Genomic DNA, 20,946 nt, shown 5'->3' with positions numbered 1-20,946 from the left:
GCTTGTCAGATGAATAAACATTTTTGACTATTTGTCCGTCTAGACGAACGAATAGCCACTGCCTTTATAATAGCATTAAGTCATTTACACGAACTACATGTAATTACATACACAAATAACAAGACATAAACTACACCCATAAGGTCAACACACTTTCTACACTAAACATGGAAATGGCATACATGTATGATTAGATGTCCATTTATCTGTTTGCTTTCTATTTTTATCTTGAAAACGTATGACACTCTAATAACTTTCATATTCAGGCTATTTTCTTCATGAAACACGTATTTTAATTACCATGAAATCGGTATAAGAAGGAAGATTGATTTGCATAATAACTGTTTAAACGATAAAACACCCTAATATGAATAAATTTCTAAATATACTTATATGTTATACATGATTTAATGTATATGGGTAAACATTTTTTTGGAGACAACTGCCTGTGTAATAAAATAAAAGATGATGATGTGTGTGTAAATTGAGCTTTTATTAAATGCCGATCACAACTACAAAATATTAACTGAAAAATAAAAAGAGGACCAAACGATACCATAGGATCATAATTTAGTTTCAGAAAAACATACTATATCATAGGTGAATCCAGGGGGGACTGGGGGCCGGACCCCCAATTTTGAGGGGAACATTTGGTTGATTTTATAGGGAAGCATGACTGGAGCGGGCACCGTTAGGTCATGCATTACAAACACCCCCTTCCCTCACCTCTACCCTCTTATGAAAAGTTCTGGATCCGCCACTGTCTATGGTTGTAATGTTAAATGTCATCAGCACGGCACTGTTAATATGACATCAAACCTGTACTTTACAATATCGTAAGTGCGTGGATTTATCATCGGAATTAGAAATTTAAGTCAATGACATAAATATCGTTTGTTTGATGTGTAGCGCAGTGCACTTTTTCATTAATTGATTTTCGTGATTGATTTGAGAAGTCAAAAGGAAACTGTTAAAAGTCAACAGGATTCAAAGTATTCCGATGGGTCGAAAAGTATTTGCATACTCTAATGTTGTAAAGAAAATCTGCTGAATAGATGTATCCAAGCGAACATAAAGTTTATCAAATATCAACCGTTGATGTGGACTTAACAGGAATTACAGTCTGGTAATTATCAGATTTAAATTCCCCTTACTGCAGAGAATTCAAGATACTTTTATAAAACATCTACTCTTCTTCTTTAAATACAGCGTTCCTTTAGATAAAATACAAAACAAGAACTGTATAGTACAAATATTGTACTGATAACACGGCGACCGACGGAACGCGTATAAACTTTTAAGACGCGGAATTGTTGCTTTCTAATCTACAGCTCTACATTTGCTGGAACTACGTACTAATTGTTGGTCTTGAGCATAGAACTTGGTTGTAACAAATATGGTAAATAATTCAAATTTACACCAAATCAGTATAAGATCGAAGAAATAGACAATGAAAGAATAAAAGGGGGACATTTAGTCAATGAATTTGCAGTACTTTCCATTAATGTGTAGTTAATAGTACTATTTGCACATATCTTTTTTTGTTGTTGTCACTATTCAGTTTTGAAATTTCTTTTCTCGTCTGTTTTGATGATTATCAGAAAAAAAACATAAACGTTCGGAAAATCTTATTTTATGCACTGTTTTTAATGGTTAAACAACGAGCGACATTAATCACAAACCACTCTCTAAGTTACAAGATTTAAAACATTCTCAGACTACTAAAAATGATGGATTGCTCCAATAAAGAAAACCTATCTGATTTACTCAGAGCGTTGTTAGAAAAATTTTGTCTGTATAAAATAGCACCATTAGAGTACTAAAGGTTGGTGATTTTTTACGTATTGCAATTGAATGCAAGCTTAAATACATTTCATAATAAAGCTTTATTCCATTTACAAATTATGAAATATGAAGAGTTGTCACTGTCAGTTCGGGTTTGACGGTGGCAAATGTGCTTCACTTGCGTTGTAGACTAAACCTAACCGACGGACGCGGCTCTTAAAATTATACTTTTCTTTCATTTCCAAATGCAATTCTCATAAAATTTCAAAACAATAACTAGAAATTTTATGAAAAAGTCTACCCGATTGGCAAAGGTTTCTATGGCGCCAAGCGTCAGCCATTAAATTAACAGCAGACATCATCCAATCATATACATATAAAACATCATTAAAATCAACCAAAGGATAAATTGTAAGAAAAGATATATTGAAGCAAACTTTGTTGGCGACACACAACACTTACTTGTAAGTCAATATTGCAGCAGTCGTAGTATACGATATTAGTGCGAAAACTCTTGCATGGATTATGTAAAAAAAACTTATGTAAAAATGTATAACAGTTTTGTAATATTGGACTAGGACGCCTTCAAAACCCTATTATAATGCAATTATTTTTTATCAATGGTTCTGATTGGATGACAGTAAGCGTAAAATTATCCATCTCATTGTCGGTAACTAAGGAAGCCGACATTTTGAAAATACTTTAGTTATTTGCTTTCAAGAAACCCATAGTAATAAAGATATTAAAACAAATTGGGAAGAGGAATGGTGAAATACATGTTTTCCAGTCACCATAGTAACAAAAGTGCAGGTGTCAGTATCATTTTTAAAAAAAGGTCTTGATTTTGAAGTGCATTATTCCATTATTTATATACAAAGGTCGTTGTATTATTTTAGATTTATCCTGATTTCTATATTTTTTATACATCAAGGAAACACTATATCTCATACGTTACATTAAGATGGTTCGAATCACTTGTAGCCTTTGGATAGTATGACTTTGAAAACTTTTAATAAAGAAATTCATATTTCTCTGTTGTTGTGAGATTTTCAATAAATGCAACATAATTTGAAATACATATTGAAAATCAAACTGAATAAACGTAAAAACTGTACTGTTATTTGGACTTATTTCACTATCAGTATGACAATCCATCAATTCAATTTTGAAGAGCGTGTGTTTCTTTTAAATTCAGTTTATTGAATATCGGATTGCCAAAGACAAAAAAAAAACAAAAAAAAAACACACAAAAAACAGCAAAAGGTAAACCTATGTACTTTCAACGTGATGTTTTTCATCATTGCATTGTTTATGCATTGAACAAACAAAATGTTTCATTTAAATCGCACTGTAGATATTGAATCATGTGATTTTCGGGTATTTATAACAATATACTCCGTTACATCATTGATATCATACGTATTCTGAAGCATCATTGATAAGTGTATTTGTTATTTTTTCTAATGTTACATAGAGAGACTGATCACAAACACAAGTGGATGGCAATATAAAACACATGGTAACAAATTAAAAACGACACGTGTAGCTGGAAAATACCGCATGTTAGGGGAGTTTTATCTTTAATTTAAGATAAATACCATGAAAATCAAAAGACTTATTCGATTAAAAATGAAAAAAAAAATCATATTACCTTGAAAATAAAGTCCACTGTTCAACAAATGTAAGAAACTTTATTTCTACATCCATATCTTCTTTTCAAAGGTGATTGTGTATTTAAATTGACCATCAATAGAAGTGTGTCAACAAATTAATAAGGTCAAGGTTTAGTAAACTACTATCCGGAAGTATTATGTACAAACAGTGCAAACACCATAAAACAAAGAATATTTAGATTTCAAGGAATAATTTAACAGTATAATATATAAGTGTAAACGATAAAACATACACAAACCATATTGAAAGCTATTACTTAAATTAAAAAAATGGAAAAAAAAATATGAATGGAGAATTTTATCTGTAACGCAATGATATTATTTTTATTATTTGTCTTGCCATTTTTAAAATTCGTATAGTAGTCATGACAGGAAATAAGATAAAACGTTATGTGAAATAAAAGAAGGATAGATATATGTATTAACCTAGCTGCCACTATTGTTTAGAGTGTCTATCAAGGGGCATTTTGTTCTGATGTTAACGTCGTTCATTTATCAAAACCTTACATGTATATTTAACTAAATACCGAGGCGAACATGGTTAGTCCACATCAGCTAAAGAATGCCACATTTTAGCTGCTGACATGACGATCATAAATGTTATCATGGTTCTGGACGGTCTTTGCTTTGTTTTGTTTTTTCGTTTATTGTTTGACAAGAATTTGTTGCTTCTATGTAATTTGGATTTTAATGGATATTTGTCTGATTGACAATTATCTAATTGTTTTTGTATTGTTGGCGATAGCTATGTCTGTGCTTGTTCACCGTATTTGGGACAACTTTTTTGGAATGTTTGGTCCTCAATACTCTTCAACTTTATACTTGTTTAACAATTATGATCTGAGCGTCACTGATGAGTCTTATGCAGACGAACCGCGCGTCTGGCGTATTAAATTATAATCCTGGTACATTTGATAACTATTTACACCACTGTGTCGATGCCACTGCTGGTGGACGTTTCGTCCCCGATGGTATCACCAGCACAGTAGTCAGCACTTCGGTGTTGATCAAATATAACTTATTATGGTAATATTTATAAATTTACTGTTTGCAAATTATGAATTATTCGAAATACTAAGGATTTTTTTTCATCCCAGGCATATATTTAACCTTAGCCGTATTTACACAAGTTTTTGGAAATTTTGGTCCTCAATGCTCTTCAACTTTATACTTGTTTGGCTTTTTAACAATGTTGATGTGCGCGTCACTGATGAGTCTATATGCAGACGAAACGCGCGTCTGACGTATTCAATTATAATCCTGGAATCTTTGATTACTATTCAATGACATGAATAGTATATTTTGTAAATCTAATTTCAATAAAAAAAAAAAATCAATGAAAACTGGAGATATAGTCACTCTCAGATTTATCCAGAAGACATTTATTCAATAAGAAAGTATTTGTTTGGTAAGATAACGAGGCAATGGTATGTTCAATGTATATAGTCAATACAATATCTAATTTTCAGAGGAACATACTTTAGCTAATCTAAGACTTCAAACTATTTCAAATGAAAGAGGAAAATTGAGGATTGCGACTTTCAAAAGTTCCAGCCAATTGATGAAAATATTTTTTTCAAGATTTTTTTTTTTTTCGAGTATAATTTGTTTATGGTTTCAAAAAATGTATTTACCTTGAAAATATATCCCATTGTTCTCTCATTTCTCTTAAGTCTGTTGAGGTAAAATTATATCGTTGATAATCCATCGTTAATTTAATAGTGTATGATTAACAGGTGACATTTAGACCTTACTGAATAAATATTTACCATTTACAATGATCAGTAAACAGCTTATCTCACGTTTACTTGTAACGACAACATTCCTCTACTTATTTTGTTTTATATACAAATGATAGAATTACAACGTAATTAGTTTCATCAGAATCCGTGCCTACAAATGATTGTATTACTATGTAATTTGTTTTATGAGATTCCGCTCTTTTTATTGGCTGACAATAATTGCAATGCATACGTATGATTCCAATATTATTTTTTTATTTCTCAATAAAATGCACCATTCCAGACTGTACGAGCATCAACGTAAAAAAATGCAAAGGAAAACAAACAAGAAATTGATATAACTGGATACAAAGCAACATTCTGGTTATAAACGACTTATTAGATAAAGATGGAAATATATCCTCAGATATCATACTAAGTAAACTAAAAAATAAGGAAAACTGGATAACTGAGGTCACAAAACTGAAGAAAGCTATTCCAAAACAGTGGACCAATATCATCAAAAATTCACCTTCTAAACATACACAAGTCAATATAAATATAAAAGAAAATCTGAACATCATAAACAAAAAGCCTATTCAAACCCTAAATAACCATGATATTTATAACTTCTTACTAGAAACAAAGGAAATGCAAACACCTATTGGCTTTTTAAAATGGAAATCATACTTTACACTAGAAAATACTAATCTAGCATATGAAACATTAAAATTTATCTTTACATTTTTAGATGATAATAGATATAAAATATTTAGATGGAAATTACTTCATCATATACTTCCCTGTAATCAACTATTAAAACAATGGCATATAGTAGAAACAGACACCTGCTTACACTGTAAACAAATAGAGAATTATGAACACTTCTTCCTCAAATGTTCATATTTTGAATTATTCTGGGAAAAAGTACAACAAATTCTTAAGAAACTAAATATTGGAAGACATGTTATCAATCTAAAAAGCATAGCTTTTGGATATAAAATACATGATAAAGAGTACTATGGACTCAATTTACTTTTAACTATTATTAGTTACACAATATATAAAGTATACTATATGTCTGACAAAAAAATAAAAGTTATACAACCACTCAAAATATTAAGACAAGAGATCAGAACTTTTATTGAAATAAGAAACTTTTTAGGATATAAAATTGACAGACTATTAAAGCAATTTAATGAACTGAATGTCTGATTCATTCACCCAAATACAGAGATTATACAGTAATTTTCTTCAAACATGGCAAAGGTATAATTACCTGTTTATGTTTATGTATATACATGTAAATATTTGATTTGAAATATTGAGATTATACTGTAATTTTTCTTCAAGCACAGCACATGTATAACTAACTACCTGGTTATGTATGTGCATGCAAATTATAGTGTTTATAAATTGTGAGTTTAGATTTGACTGTATTTTCATACAACAGTCAGCTGTTGTTTTTATATGTATTTGTTATGTTTTCATGGTTATTACTTGTACTATATATTATTCGTCTCTTTTTGTTGATGTCCACTCATATTTCCCCCCCCCCCCCCCCCCACCAGTTTAACGTTATCTAAGACATAACGTTACAATCTACAATCTGACATAAATGACAATTACCTTCAATTGATAAAATAGCATCCGATTTTACTGTAGTTATATTTGGCAAAATGCATTTGCATATCATTCGAATATTCACAACAGAAAAAGATAACGGCATATCAATAATCCTTACAAAACAAATATTTTGGAAACATTCCCTTGAATAAAAAGCACTTATTAGTTTATATTCCATATATATATGCACTGCACGTGTTATCTACCTTCTTTGTAAACAAAGATACTAGTTTAGAAAAATCATTCAGGCAAAGACATGAATTATATCCGGATTTAAGAAAATTTGTGTACTAACATAATTAACCATAATTTTAGATGTATTATACTAATGTTAACGAGGCCGGGATAAGGTACCGGTATTTGATGTATATATTAACAAATGTAAATATGTTAATAAAACTTAGTTTTAATGCTAAAAAAAAAAAAAAAAAGAAATTGATATAACTCGTAATTTAATTCTTATAAGTTATAGATTATAAAAGTTATCAAAGGTACATGTACCAGGATTATGATTAAGTACGCCAGACGCGCGTTTCGTCTACATAAGACTCACCAGTGACGCTCATATTAAAATATTTATAAAGCCAAACAAGTAAAAAGTTGAAGAGCATTGAGGATCCAAAATTCCAAAAAGTTGTGCCAAATACGGCTAAGGGAATCTATGCCTGGGATAAGAAAATCCTTAGTGTTTCCAAAAAAAATCAAAGTTTTGTAAACCGGAAATTTAGAAAAATGACCACAGTATTGATATTCATGTCAATAAATGTATTTATTAATACTGAATGTTAAGAGGATTTTAAAAGCATTAATCGTATGTACATTTTCAGTTCTAGCGCATCGACGCTTTATATAAAAATTTTCTTCGATCAACGTCTTACAATAACAAAAAGAAACATTAAATTCAACTATTGATTTACAAGGTTTTTCACAGAGTTAAAAAATGTATGAATTACATATGAAATAAAGGAGATAGTTTGTAACTTCCGGTTTACAAATTTTACTTACATTTTTAAATTATATACAAAATGTATGTTACTTCACATTGAACTATACTTTTAAATGAAGTAAAAGCAAAACAAGTTAACCTTTACCTCAATTTCAAAGTGGCCACGAATCTCCATTCAAAATATACAAATTCTAAAATATAGAATTGAGAATGGAAACGAGGAATGTGTCAAACGACATTAACCCGTCCAAATAACAAAAAAATAAGTCCAAAAGCCACCAATAAGCCATCACTGCAGCGGGTGAGGGGAAACGCACCAGGATGCGGGTTTCAGCTAGTTATTTATAACAATATGCCTACTAGTTCAGAGATTAGACGCCACACTCCGAAACATATGATTAAATTAACCAAAATTGAAAAACCCACATGACTTATAAAGATTAGTTGATCATGATTTGGAACAGGCGCGAACATACTGCTGGGTTAAACTAGCTGCGGAACCGAAGTTCTTAGGTCCTTATGATATTTTTTGACTATCTAAATTGTCAAAAAATATCATAAGGACCGAAATACCTCTATCCAATATAACAATATACGAACACACAGTAAAACGCACAGTTTAAACTCAATTTAAAAGAAGTCAGATGTTAGAATGTTAGATGTTGAACAGAGAAACTAAACTAATGGCAAATTCAATGATTCACAATACGTGGTTAAGATGTTGTAATATCAAACATCTTACTTTGAATATCAATGGGGAGAAAATTCCTGTAAAATGTAGCCAGGGCATCTAGAACCAAATGTATTAGCGTTGTGTTCGTCTCAATTACCAATTAGTTAAAAACTTCTTTTGATAACTTGTTATGTTTCTTAATAATAAGCAAAGTTCAAAACTTTTATTATGACCTTTACCTCTACCTCAATTTCCTGCGTATGGATCATGGACACCATCTCAAAGACTATAGGTCACTGGGACTAATAAAAATCGAGCTAAACATACATATTGTTGGGATCCCGCTAACATGTTTAACCCCGCCACATTATTTATGTATGTGCCTGTCCCAAGTCAGAAGCCTGTATATTCAGTGGTTGTCCGGTTTGTTTATGTGTGACATATTTTTTTTTCGTTCATTTTTTTACATATATAAGGCCGTTAGTTTTCTCGTTTGAATTGTTTTACATTGTCTTATCGGGGCCTTTTATAGCTGACTATGCGGTATGGGCTTTGTTCATTGTTGAAGGCCGTACGGTGACCAATAGTTGTTTATGTCTGTGTCATTTTTGTATTGTGTGGATAGTTGTCTCATTGGCAATCATACCATCTCTTCTTTTTTATATATTACTCATGTCAAACACAACAGGATAATTAAAGCTTTTATAGCATGTTATCGAGAAGCTTCTGTTCAAATTAAATAGATCATTCTGAGGAAGAAACGATTTTATTTGAGAAACATTTTTTCTGAATACAAAATGTATTAGCAACAGGCTGCAAATCAAAAGCAAAATATCAGAAAGAAGATTTAATACAATCAGAATAAAATCAAAAGTTTCCAAGAAAGGTGAGGAAACCTTAAATATACCGCTGTTCAAAACTCATAAATCCATGGACAAAAAACAAAATCGGGGTAACTTAAGCACTAGTAACTATTACATCAAATTACCTTTAGCAGCTAAAGAGCCAGACATTTTCAATAGAAATAAAAGCGCTCACCAAACTGTATGTTGTCTATGAAGGATTTGACGTCGTGACCAGGGGTTCGGTACTGCAGGAAGACAGCGGTGTCGAAGGGATGCAAATTGTTTGAAATTTTTTTTATCAAGTCTACCATTTTTCTTTCGTCTTAATTAGATTTTAAGATCAGAATTCGAATATACAGTCGTTTAAATATATTCTTCTTGTGAATACATTAACTCAGCGTCAGCATTGCCATGTAGCTCGCACTTTCATAATGGGTTTGTATTATTCATACTGTTTCACAGTATGCTCTTCTAAATTAATAAATACATTTGGATCACACTTCAAATATATACATCATTTGGGATAATGAATCACATAAGAGTACAGGGAATGAAAATAAGTCAATTTCATATTAAATACAGACTAGATTTTGTCACAAGATTGAGAACAGTCGTTATGCACGCATTGGTAATTTTGTAGATAAACTATTTTTGAAGATAAGTAGCTTTTGAAAAATTTTTACATAATTGCAACATAAAAACGCACTGTTCATTTCGTAAAATGCTATAAATTCAGATAATAAAAAGCTTCTTAATAATCAATTCTGCAAAAAAATTTAATAACCTTTTATGTATCAATTCAACGAACGTTAAGGGGAAATAATTCAGATCCGGGTAATTTATTTAGAAGTCATCGTTTCTCCAGTTATCACATTAATTTTGTAAATATTTGTCCCATTTCTGTACAAGTTCCCGAAGATTAGTTTCACTACCTACATACTTTTTCGATTCATACTGCAATTTTGTAAATATGTATCTTTATCAAAATAAAAAGGAAAAGTTGAGCCATAGTTATGTTAACGTTATGTAAGTTTTCTACTTTTTTTTATAGAATGTAGCATTATTCGAAATATTGACGTTTTTCTAATGTGAAAACCGCATTAGAGGTTTTTTTTTTTAGATTTGCCAGCTTTTAACGCTCGTGAATTCTTTATACTAGTATTATATTTGACTTTCAAACTGTTTCAAGCAATTCAGATAGATGAAGATTATCATGTAGATGATAAGCGTATTGGTGCACCAACGTATAAACCTGGTATCTTTGACTAGTTTCGGTTAGCCCGAACACATGTGAATCTTGTCCCTGTCATTTATCAGGAACTTATTCACATCTTAATTTTTTTTCGGAGCATTCTTCGATTTGTGAAGGTCTCTGAAATTTTTAAACTTTGAAAAGAAACCGATATTAATTATTTGAATCGTTTCATTTCAAAAGTTTATTTTTGTTAAGATCCTTATATCACAATGGATTGCCCCGGTGGTTCCAACAGTCACAGCTACAATAAAACCAAAGTTATAAAATGTACGAAATGTCAACAAAAATGGTAGAACTTTAACTTTTTAAATATTTCAATTCTATTTAAAAAAAACATGTACAAAAAATTCAATAGATTATATAAAGTATTACCTTGAAAATATATTCCATTGTTCCTCAAATTCCTTAAGTCCAGATTTGGTATCTACTACGCTGTTCAAATCAATCTGCATTTTGTAAATATCCTTACCGGTAATAATTGTATAAGTTTACTTTGATATTTAACATCGTGATTGCATATACTACTTTATTATATTTTGAGATATAATCAGTAAAGGTTGCATTGATCAATCGTATTTTATTACACTGTGCTAAATTCCAAATTCAACCGTCTTATTTAATATGATCATTAAACTGTGTGATATTTCTCTGAACTAATATACTACGCATTTTATTTACATAAGTTAGCTCGTTTCCAAATCTTTACGCAATCAAGGTAGTGATTAAGATAGCAAAAACCCAGGTAGGATGGAAACATATTATAATTACTAATTAAAGACTACTAAAACAGATTGCGAGTAGAGCAGTTTAGCAAAGTGTTGTTCTTTTATCACCAACTGATATACAAATGCTGGGATGAACAGCAGGTTGAGTACATTGAGATTCTTTTCGGCGACAGGTAGTATTCTATGATATGGAATATTACTCGTTTTAATTGTTTTCATGTATATTTGGTATGTATACATTGTTATTAATATACTCATCATAGATACCCGAATTTAAATTGTGAACATCAAATGCGCGTTTTGACTTCAAAGACCTTTCAGTGTGTGCTTAGGTTATATATATTCCTAAGATAGAAATTCCTTAGTATTTCGAACAATGTTTTTTTTTTTAAACCATACCAAAGATCATCAATCTTAGCTTGAACTGAGTCAACAAACAGAACTGTATCGTTTGCATATGCTGAAGCAAAAGTTTAATACGAATATTCATCTCATTTGGGATTTTATAAGATATATAGCATAGTCCCATAACATGATTCATGTTTAAAACCATTCCCAATCATTTAGAGATAAGGAGCATATTAAAATGATTTTATCTGCCGTTTAGGAGAACCCACCACCTTAAGTATGCTCATGTTTCTTTACCCCTGTCAACCTCTTAGGTCGGAATCGTCAAATAGATATACACATTATTTAGACAGCAATCTTTTGTTGAATGACTATTAGTAAAAAAAATATTAACTTGTTGTCTTATAACCTTGATACCAAATAAACTTATCAGAGATACCAGGACTAAATTAAGTATACGCCAGACGCGGGTTTCGTCTACAAAAGACTCATCAATGACGCTCGAATCCAAAAAAGTTAAAAAGACCAAATAAAGTACGAAGTTGAAGAGCATTGAGGACCAAAATTCCTAAAAGTTTTGCCAAATACAGCTAAGGTAATCTATGCCTGAGGTAGAAAAGCCTTAGTATTTCAAAAACATTTATTTCAAATCGCGTTTATCAAATTGTTTATTTTAAAATTTCCGAAACGCCATATATTATGTAGATACTTTGCCAATAAAAAAAACCTAAAAATAATTAATCAATAATTTATTCTACACAGTACGCAGCGATCTAATTAATGAGAAATTATTTGTTTTTACAATTGTTTTGCTGAACATAATATTATTTATATAAATGAACCAGAAAAAAAATACGGTTCACATTTTCATATGCTCAGACACGGGCCCTTTAATTTAATTTAATAAAGCTTCATATTCGTAAGACACGCTCAATTAATAGTATTAACCAAGTTCCAGTGTCCGTTTTCATGTATACTAGTAATTTCATTGTAAGACTTGTTAGTAAAATAGTGATCACCGATGGTTCCCATATTTACAGCTGCGCAAATTCCAATATTTCAAAATGTATGAAATGTAAAAGATTGGTAGAACAATAATTTTCATATATCTGATTTAAAAGGGATGCTTATGTCGAGAACACAACAGTGACCACCGGGGATTTCAACATTTCGTTATTTCCATAGTTCCAAAATGTATGACATAGCAGAGAGTGGTAAAAACTACAACTTTTTATACTTTTAGAAAAGAATATTATAAAAAGCAGCATAAGTTTATAAGTATTACATTGAAAATATATTCCATGGTTCTTCGAATTCCTGATGTACAGGTTTAGTATATAAAATGCTGTTGAATTGAAATTGCATTTTGTGAATAACCTGACAAGTGCACTAAGATATTTATCATAGTGATTGTATTTCTACTTCATTATATTTTGAGACATATATTAGTAAAAAAAGTTACATTGATCACTCGTAGCCTATTAGACAGAGACACATTCCTGTTGGTTATGTTCATTACGATATGTAGCGTTTCTCTTAACTAAGTGTTATGTTTCTCTTGACTAAATACGTTGCACTTTTATCTTATTTATAGTATTACGGTCGATTCTTTTACGCAATCAAAATTATGAAAACGGGAGCCTATTGACTTGGCTCGGTATTTATACATCCCGTCGTCGTGTTGTTGTGCAATGGTAATCTGAAATATGGCAGATTTTTTTTTCTCATTTGTTTGATGTACTAGAGCTTTTGATTTCGTCATAGTCCAGTCACTAAACAGAAGCTTTTAAAGGTTTTGTCTTTATCATTATACACCAAATATACACAGAAAATAGTCCCATCAAATCATGATTTTAGCATTCCTATGGAGATATGCATTGCTATGGTAGATAACTCTGCAAAAAAGTCAGAAATATCAACACAAATTGATACAAAATTATAACTTTACAGCTTCTATTCAGCATTATATATTGATTCTTGATATTTTAGCTGTCTTTAGAGTATAACAAACAACTCTAAAGGAGTTTTAATATCTGTAATCAAGCTACAACCTAGAATTCATAGTTCATCAGATGACAATTTATAAGTTTTTCAGCATGTCAAGGTAAAGAATCTCAAATTGCTTAAAACTAATTCAGCATTTATTCTTCTTTTTTGGTTAAAAGTTTCTTTAAATAAGGTAGATGCTGAACACATATAATTTACAGATTTAAACAAGAACAAAAATTCACATTATTTTTTTATAAATGGTCGCAAAGCTATGAATTGCAATTTCTTCAATGAAAAATGTGCAAAAAAAATAAAAATACCTATAACACTCCGGTTTTGTACATTTCATGAGGGTTGGAAACGCGCGTCTGGCGAATATATACAAAATTAAGTCCTGGTATCTATGATGAGTTTGTTTATATAATATAGTCAAATTGGAACTTATAATCCCATCAAAGTATCATAGTTTACATGAATGTTAAGAAAATCAACTAAAAACTGACAAAAAAGTCTCATTTTTTTCTTCTCTGTTGAGGCATATGATAAAAAGATTTCATAGAGAATGTACTAAATTTGGGGTCCAACGTCCGTGAACTTTCACTCTTTGAACTTCTATTTAGGTACCACGTAAAACGATAAATATATGAAACTGTTATTTTTCTCCATTGTTAAAGCATTATCTCCCTTCCCAATGTTAATTTCAAGAAATTTTAAATGCAAAATTGAATTTGTTCAAGTTAGATTTGATGGGACTTTTTTCTGTGTATATTTGGGGCTTAATGCTATAGATTAGAACTAAAATATTTTCTGTTGCAATTAGTTTGAGGTTCAAACTTAGTTTGACCGAACTATTATTTGATAAGTTTTATGATGAAAATTATATTCAGACAAAAAAAACACTTCACCCTTCCTTTTTTGAAGTTAAATGGTTGTTCCCTTTTGACCCTCGAACACCGTTATACTAGCGTTGCCTTGATTAAGAGTTAAACTCTTCATATATAGGCTACCAGAATTTTAAAAAAAATGTACACCAGGCTCATCAGTGAATCACAAAATTATACATGCCAAGTAACTAACGAAGATAGAGAGTCTTGCAAACTCAAAATTCCGAAAGGTTTGCCAAGGTAACGTAATGAATATTACTTTCGTTAGAAGAGAGCTTCATCTTTAGCACAAAAAAACACCCTTGTAGATTTCGAAGGGAGCAGTCTTTTACAGCTACAAGGCAGCACTCACACCCGCAAAGTGGAAAGGGATTAAAATAAGTTATTATAACTTGTTTCCCAATCCAATATAAATAAATATGTTAGATCCTTTGGTTTATAACTTACGTCTATTTTGATATCAATTTGATTTATTATGATCATTATAGGTTTAAAACATGATAAAGTACTGCAGATAGTGAATATAAAAAGGAAGATAAGATGGCTAGGTGGTATAAATATCTAATATAGGATGGATCAAATTTACTGTGACTGTAATAACATTGTTACAAACAACATAAAATAATAAGATAAAAAAAAACATAGGTTAAGTACAAAGATAAGAAATTCACAAACAGGTCATCCTGGTAAACCTTTGCCAGACATTTTCAAAAGGGGATCCATTGACTGCCTAAAAGGGGACCGCTCCATCATGTTTCAGTGATTCCCTACATAAACAATCAAATGTGTCCCTTCAAAAGGGGTGGGGCGGGTACCCTTTCAAATAAAGCGGACGTAAACAATCATAGACAGCCGTAGAACTTGTGTATTTGTTAAATCTAAGCAAAAAGACAAAGCTTTATCATTCAAACAAGGTCTTCTCTATTATAAATATATAGCCAAGTTCGCAAACGGTGTGAAATATCTCTTAACATGGTTGATTCTATTTTGAAGGACAGACAGAAGGATGGGTTGTGAAATTTAAAAAAATGAATACAATATTACCTTGAAAAAATATTCCATTGCTCTAAAAGTTCCTGAAGACTACTTCCAACATCTTTTTCACTTTTTAACTCAAACGACATTATGTGAATATCCTAACAGGTGACGTGTGTATGTAGGCTAAACTATTCAATGAACTATAAAACACTGTATTTTCTTATACATGTTGCAATAAATTGTCACTATATTTAGAGATAAAATCAGTATAAGGTTATAGTGATCAATCGTATACCTTAGGCAGAAACAAATTGTATATATTTAAAGTTTCTTGTTTTGTTTGTTTATTTGTTGTTTTTGTTTAAATTAAACCCCTCTGTATCTATCATAAGAACAAACCAATTACACAGCAATATTGTATAACATGCATTTGTATGTCAACTGATATTACAATGTTAGAGGGAGCAATGATAGGTAATGAATGTTTGCTCACAGTAAATCCAAACATTTTTTATGTTTTCTTAGAAATGTCATTATTCTTGATAACACGGATAATATTTTAGTCACTACTTCGATCATCAGCTTCGATCACAACAATAACGCTTAAAATGCATGTTACTATTATGTAGATATAGGAAGGTGTGGTGTGAGTGCCAATGAGACAACTCTCCATCCAAATAACAATTTTAAAAAAAATTGAAAAAAAAATTTAGTAAACTATTATAGGTCAATGTACGTGTTTACTTTAATGACGAATTCATTTTGTGAAACATTCTAAAAACCTAATGCTTAGTTCATACAGTTAAGTATAATAAATTGGTACCATTAAAACGTGTAATCCCGCTGCAATTGTTTGCACCTGTCCTAAGTCAGGAATCTGATTAACAGTAGTTGTCGTTTGTTTATGTCATTTATACGTGTTTCTCGTTTCTCGTTTTTTTTATATATATATTAGACCGTTGGTTTTCCCGTTTGAATGGTTTTACACTAGTAATTTTGGGGCCCTTTATAGCTTGTTGTTTGGTGTGAGCCAAAGCTCCGTGTTGCAGGCCGTTCATTGATCTATAATGTTTTACTTTTTTAAATTGTTATTTGGATGGAGAGTTGTCTCATTGGCACTCACACCACATCTTCCTATATCTATCAAATGTATTGAACTCTGCGACAAAAATAAACATTCAAATATATCGACACAGATAAGTGAATATATTGCGAATATGAAAGCTGTAACGAATGGAAAAGACTCAAACTACAATGAAACTGTGATGACTTTGCAAACCGTTAGCTTTATATAAGTTATACACCAACACAAGACAAAAATAAATAATATGAATTTACCAATGTTCATTTTATTTAAATAAGAATATAGCATTTAATCTGCATAAGGCTGAACATGCAGAAGTTTCGGTAAATAATGTCATGTCTCTACGTAATTTTTCAAGATTTTCTCGCTGTGTTGAAAGTCCATTGGTGGCCTGGAGATTTTTCTGCTTTTTGACAAATTCTCTGTTTCCATTCTCAAAATTAACCACAAAATAAAGGATTATGCCAGACCTCACGCTCCACGTTTAACTAATGTTTCACTGATTACAAATAAGTGTTTATAATAGAATATTTAGACGAATATAATATTTTGAATAGTATACGTTTTTACCAAATATGAAATGATTCCGATTTTAATCTGTGTGCGTTTTTCCAAAATTATAAACAGTATAAAATTGAGAATGGAAATGGGGAATGTGTCAAAGAAACAACAACTTATCTATAGTTTCGTACAAATATGAACACACATTTATGTCTTCTGTAGATTTGTGCGAAATGATTAAAAGAATGTTTTAAATCTTTATCTTATAATATCCTATTATACATGATACCAGAAATCACCAACAGTGTAATACATCAGAGAACATTACGATTGCAGTGAGTTTGATGCACGTTTCCGTATCAAAACGACACAAATGAATAGACGAAGTTACAATCCCATCCTCGATTCCTCGTTAATTACTTAGCACATATTAACAACTTCTCGTCCAATCAAATTGCATGAATTTGTCTTCTAAGTTTCATAGTACATAGTTTTCCCGTGTACTAAGTCTCGGTTATTGTATAGAAAGGTGTATACTATGAAAATTAGAGCGCGGGGCTTTGCCCCAAGCTCTTATTTTCATAGTATATACCTTTCTATACAATATCCAATTTAGCACATATTCACAACACGAGTGACTGTTAAATTGGTGTAACTGATGGTCAGTTGGGTGTAATTGATGGTCAGTTGATCTTATGGTCAGTAAAAAGTAATCATCCAACAAGGTAAGTGTGACTAGATTTCCATTAATTAAGAGAGTTGTGTTGGTTTTTTTTGTTGTAAAATTTACTCAGTACTAGTATCAATACTGTAGCTCCGTGTCATTTCTATTCTGATCATGATGAACAACACCGATTTGCCAGATTTTAAGTTATTGGATACCAATAGTACTGATACAGAATGGGAATTAAGTGATTTGTATGCAATTCAAACGCAAAAATTGGTATTTTCAAACCAAAACGCTGCTAGTCGATTTGCAGAACCAGTTCTAACAGAAGAACTGGAACAAAGAATAAATGACAGAATCCCAACAAGGACAAAGCAATCTACAAGCTGGTCTATGAACGTGTGGAGAGGTTGGGCTGAAAACAGAAACTGTAACCCAATGACTGGGTTTGAGGAGTTTACTTGTGTGCCTGTTGACCCAGAAACAGCTTCTGTAAAAGAATTGGACTTTTGGTTATCCAGATTCATCATGGAAACCCGACGAAAAGACGGGACACCTTACCCACCTAACACCCTTATGAACATTTCCGCTGGAATTCAAAGACATTTGCGAGAAAAGAAAAGATCCGAAATAAATTTGCTACAGAAAAACTCCGTGGATTTCCCAACATTCCAGAAGGCTCTTGACACCAGAATGAAAGAAGTTACAGCTACTGGTCTAGGTATGTTTATCTATATGTATGACTCGTAATAATTTAGGAAATCACATCAGAGCAAGGAAAGTATTCTAGTTTGAACAGTTGATTGACCTTCACATTTCCAAAACGTCTTTAAAAAGAAATAAAACTTAATTCAATCCTTTGTTTTATTTGTCACTTTAGACTAGTTAGTTTATTCATCTTTAAGGCGTTTTCTTATAAACAATTGTTTTGATTATGCGTGAACTATTTGCCACTGAAAAAAACCAATTCACAATCCATCGATCAATAGTTAATGTCACATCTATTTAACATGTATAAGTATCAATACGTATATTGACCTTTTTGAGTCGTTGGGGTTTATGTTCAAATACAGATTCTGTTTTTCATGATTCGCGTGTATTGTTTAAAAGATTAATTTTAAACTTGGCATACCTATACAGTGTAGTTCTACTGGTGATGATTAAGTAATACACTTTCCTTTTAACGTTTACCGTAAAATGAATCCTCCCTACTGAAACAAGGATAAAAGTTGTTTTACAAAAACTAGAATCACCTATGATTCTTTTCATGCTTTTAAAAAATAGTACACATATGCATGTCTTATTTTGTAGAAAGTATAGAAAGTATGTTCGCCTCCACCCCATACCCCCCCCCCCCCCCCCATCATACCCTCCGCCCCATCCCTTTCCCGTCCCAGGTGACTTTATTTAATTTTGTTGTTTGGTTGCTGGTTTATTTACGTCTATACAACTTCTCTGTAAACACTTTTGTTTCATACAGGTATTCACAAAAAAAGAGCAGATGCCGTTTCACCACAGGATGAAGACACTTTATGGTGTAAAGGAGTAATAAGTTTAGATTCTGCAGAGGGCTTAAGCTATGGCGTATTTTACTATAACTGTAAACTGTTTGGTTTTCGTGGCATGGATGAGCACCGTGACCTTGAGGCGACACAATTTGAAGTAGTAACGGATTCTGTTCAAAAGAAAAAATGCCTTACATTCTATGGTCGTATCAGTAAAAATAATCAGGGTGGTTTTTTTCATAGAAAGATAGAACCGAAAAAAGTAATACAGTGGGAAGACAAAAATAATCCGCGGGATATTGTAAATTTATTTTCTACATATCTTTCTCTCATCCCGAAAACGGGCCCATTCTACAGGAGACCTATTGGAAAACTAGGATTAAACACCTCAGGAAAACCAAAATTCTCTGCACAAGTTGTTGGTGTAAACAAACTTTCAACATACATTAAAACAATGTTTGATTTAGCAAGTATAGACCACTCCGACCGTAACATCTCAAACCACTCTGGAAAGGTTACTTGTGTAACGAATTTGTATGACAACGGTTTTGACAATGCCGCCGTAACATCAAGAAGTGGCCACAGAAGCAATGCTGTCGAAACTTATAAAAGGCAGAGCATAGAAATGAACGAGAGGATTAGCAAATCTTTGCAACCACCATTACCGCGCAGCGAAGTGAAACTTGAAGAAAACAAGGAGAACGAACAACCATGTGCTAACACGAAAGTACATGTAGCTCCTGTAGCTGAAAAACACGAATCGCCTGATGATGAACTAGTGATACACGTTCCAAAGAGTGTGAAACGCATTAAAATTGTCCACAATAATGGCAAAGTCATGTCTCTCGAGTTGTAGTAAATTTACGTAAAACATAGTATCTTGTCATTGTGTTTTCAGTCATGTGATGTTTTCCATTAATACATAAATATAAGAAGATAAAGTACAGGTGTATTGTTTTGTTATTAAATATGTCTTAAACTCAAACCAATATAAATCTTTCTTTTATTCAATTATGTTAATTTATCAAACTATAGATGCATACAGTTACTGCGATCCATGATTTAAATTCTTAGGTTTATGTTTAAGTAAGATATTTGCCTTTTGACGCTATTATAGTATTTCATTTCCATATATTTATCACAACTCATGATTCTTAGCTTCATTGTACATATTGAATTGTTCACTGCAAGTATAAGATTACATTGTATTGTAATAAGGAATTAGATCTCATTTTTTTTTATTTAAAATAAAATTCATAACTTATATTTGAGCATATTGACATCTTTTGACATTTTGTGTGTCTTTTTAATTTATCAAAAAATAAAACGATACCGAAAACATATTCTGAAATATCCCCTCAAAGATGAAATGTGAGACATTGTCAGAATTCCTTCCAAAATGCCCTCGGCTGTTAATGTTCTACAAACAATTCCTTAATTACAATACAATATAATCTGGCTATCATGGTCATTCAAGCATAGTTACTTAGCACATATTAACAACTTCTCGTCCAATCAAATTGCATGAATTTGTCTTCTAAGTTTCATAGTACATAGTTTTCCCGTGTACTAAGTAACTATGCTTGAATGACCATGATAGCCAGATTATATTGTATTGTAATTAAGGAATTGTTTGTAGAACATTAACAGCCGAGGGCATTTTGGAAGGAATTCTGACAATGTCTCACATTTCATCTTTGAGGGGATATTTCAGAATATGTTTTCGGTATCGTTTTATTTT

General features: G+C 31.4%; 1 protein-coding gene across 4 annotated transcripts in view; it reads right to left on the bottom strand.

Annotated features, from left to right (window-relative positions):
* LOC134714455 (G-protein coupled receptor 183-like) overlaps nucleotides 1-15,647 on the bottom strand; it is a 57,024-nt gene extending 41,377 nt beyond the window's left edge. The window contains exon 1 of one of the 4 annotated variants that reach the window (XM_063575705.1): nucleotides 15,515-15,647. In XM_063575705.1, coding sequence (XP_063431775.1) covers nucleotides 15,515-15,594 — 80 coding nt within the window. In that variant the 5' untranslated portion in view covers nucleotides 15,595-15,647. Of the gene's footprint in view, nucleotides 1-3,436; nucleotides 3,559-5,092; nucleotides 5,209-10,896; nucleotides 11,132-15,514 lie in introns of those variants that run through there. The other 3 variants (XM_063575704.1, XM_063575706.1, XM_063575707.1) reach the window with 3 other exon arrangements.
* Between the last annotated feature and the right edge of the window lie 5,299 nt (nucleotides 15,648-20,946).

Source organism: Mytilus trossulus, chromosome 4 (genome assembly GCF_036588685.1).
Source record: "Mytilus trossulus isolate FHL-02 chromosome 4, PNRI_Mtr1.1.1.hap1, whole genome shotgun sequence".
Taxonomy (NCBI): Eukaryota; Metazoa; Mollusca; class Bivalvia; order Mytilida; family Mytilidae; genus Mytilus; species Mytilus trossulus.
The sequence above is the reverse complement of the archived record's forward strand: the minus strand, read 5'-3'. Positions and strand labels throughout refer to the sequence as shown.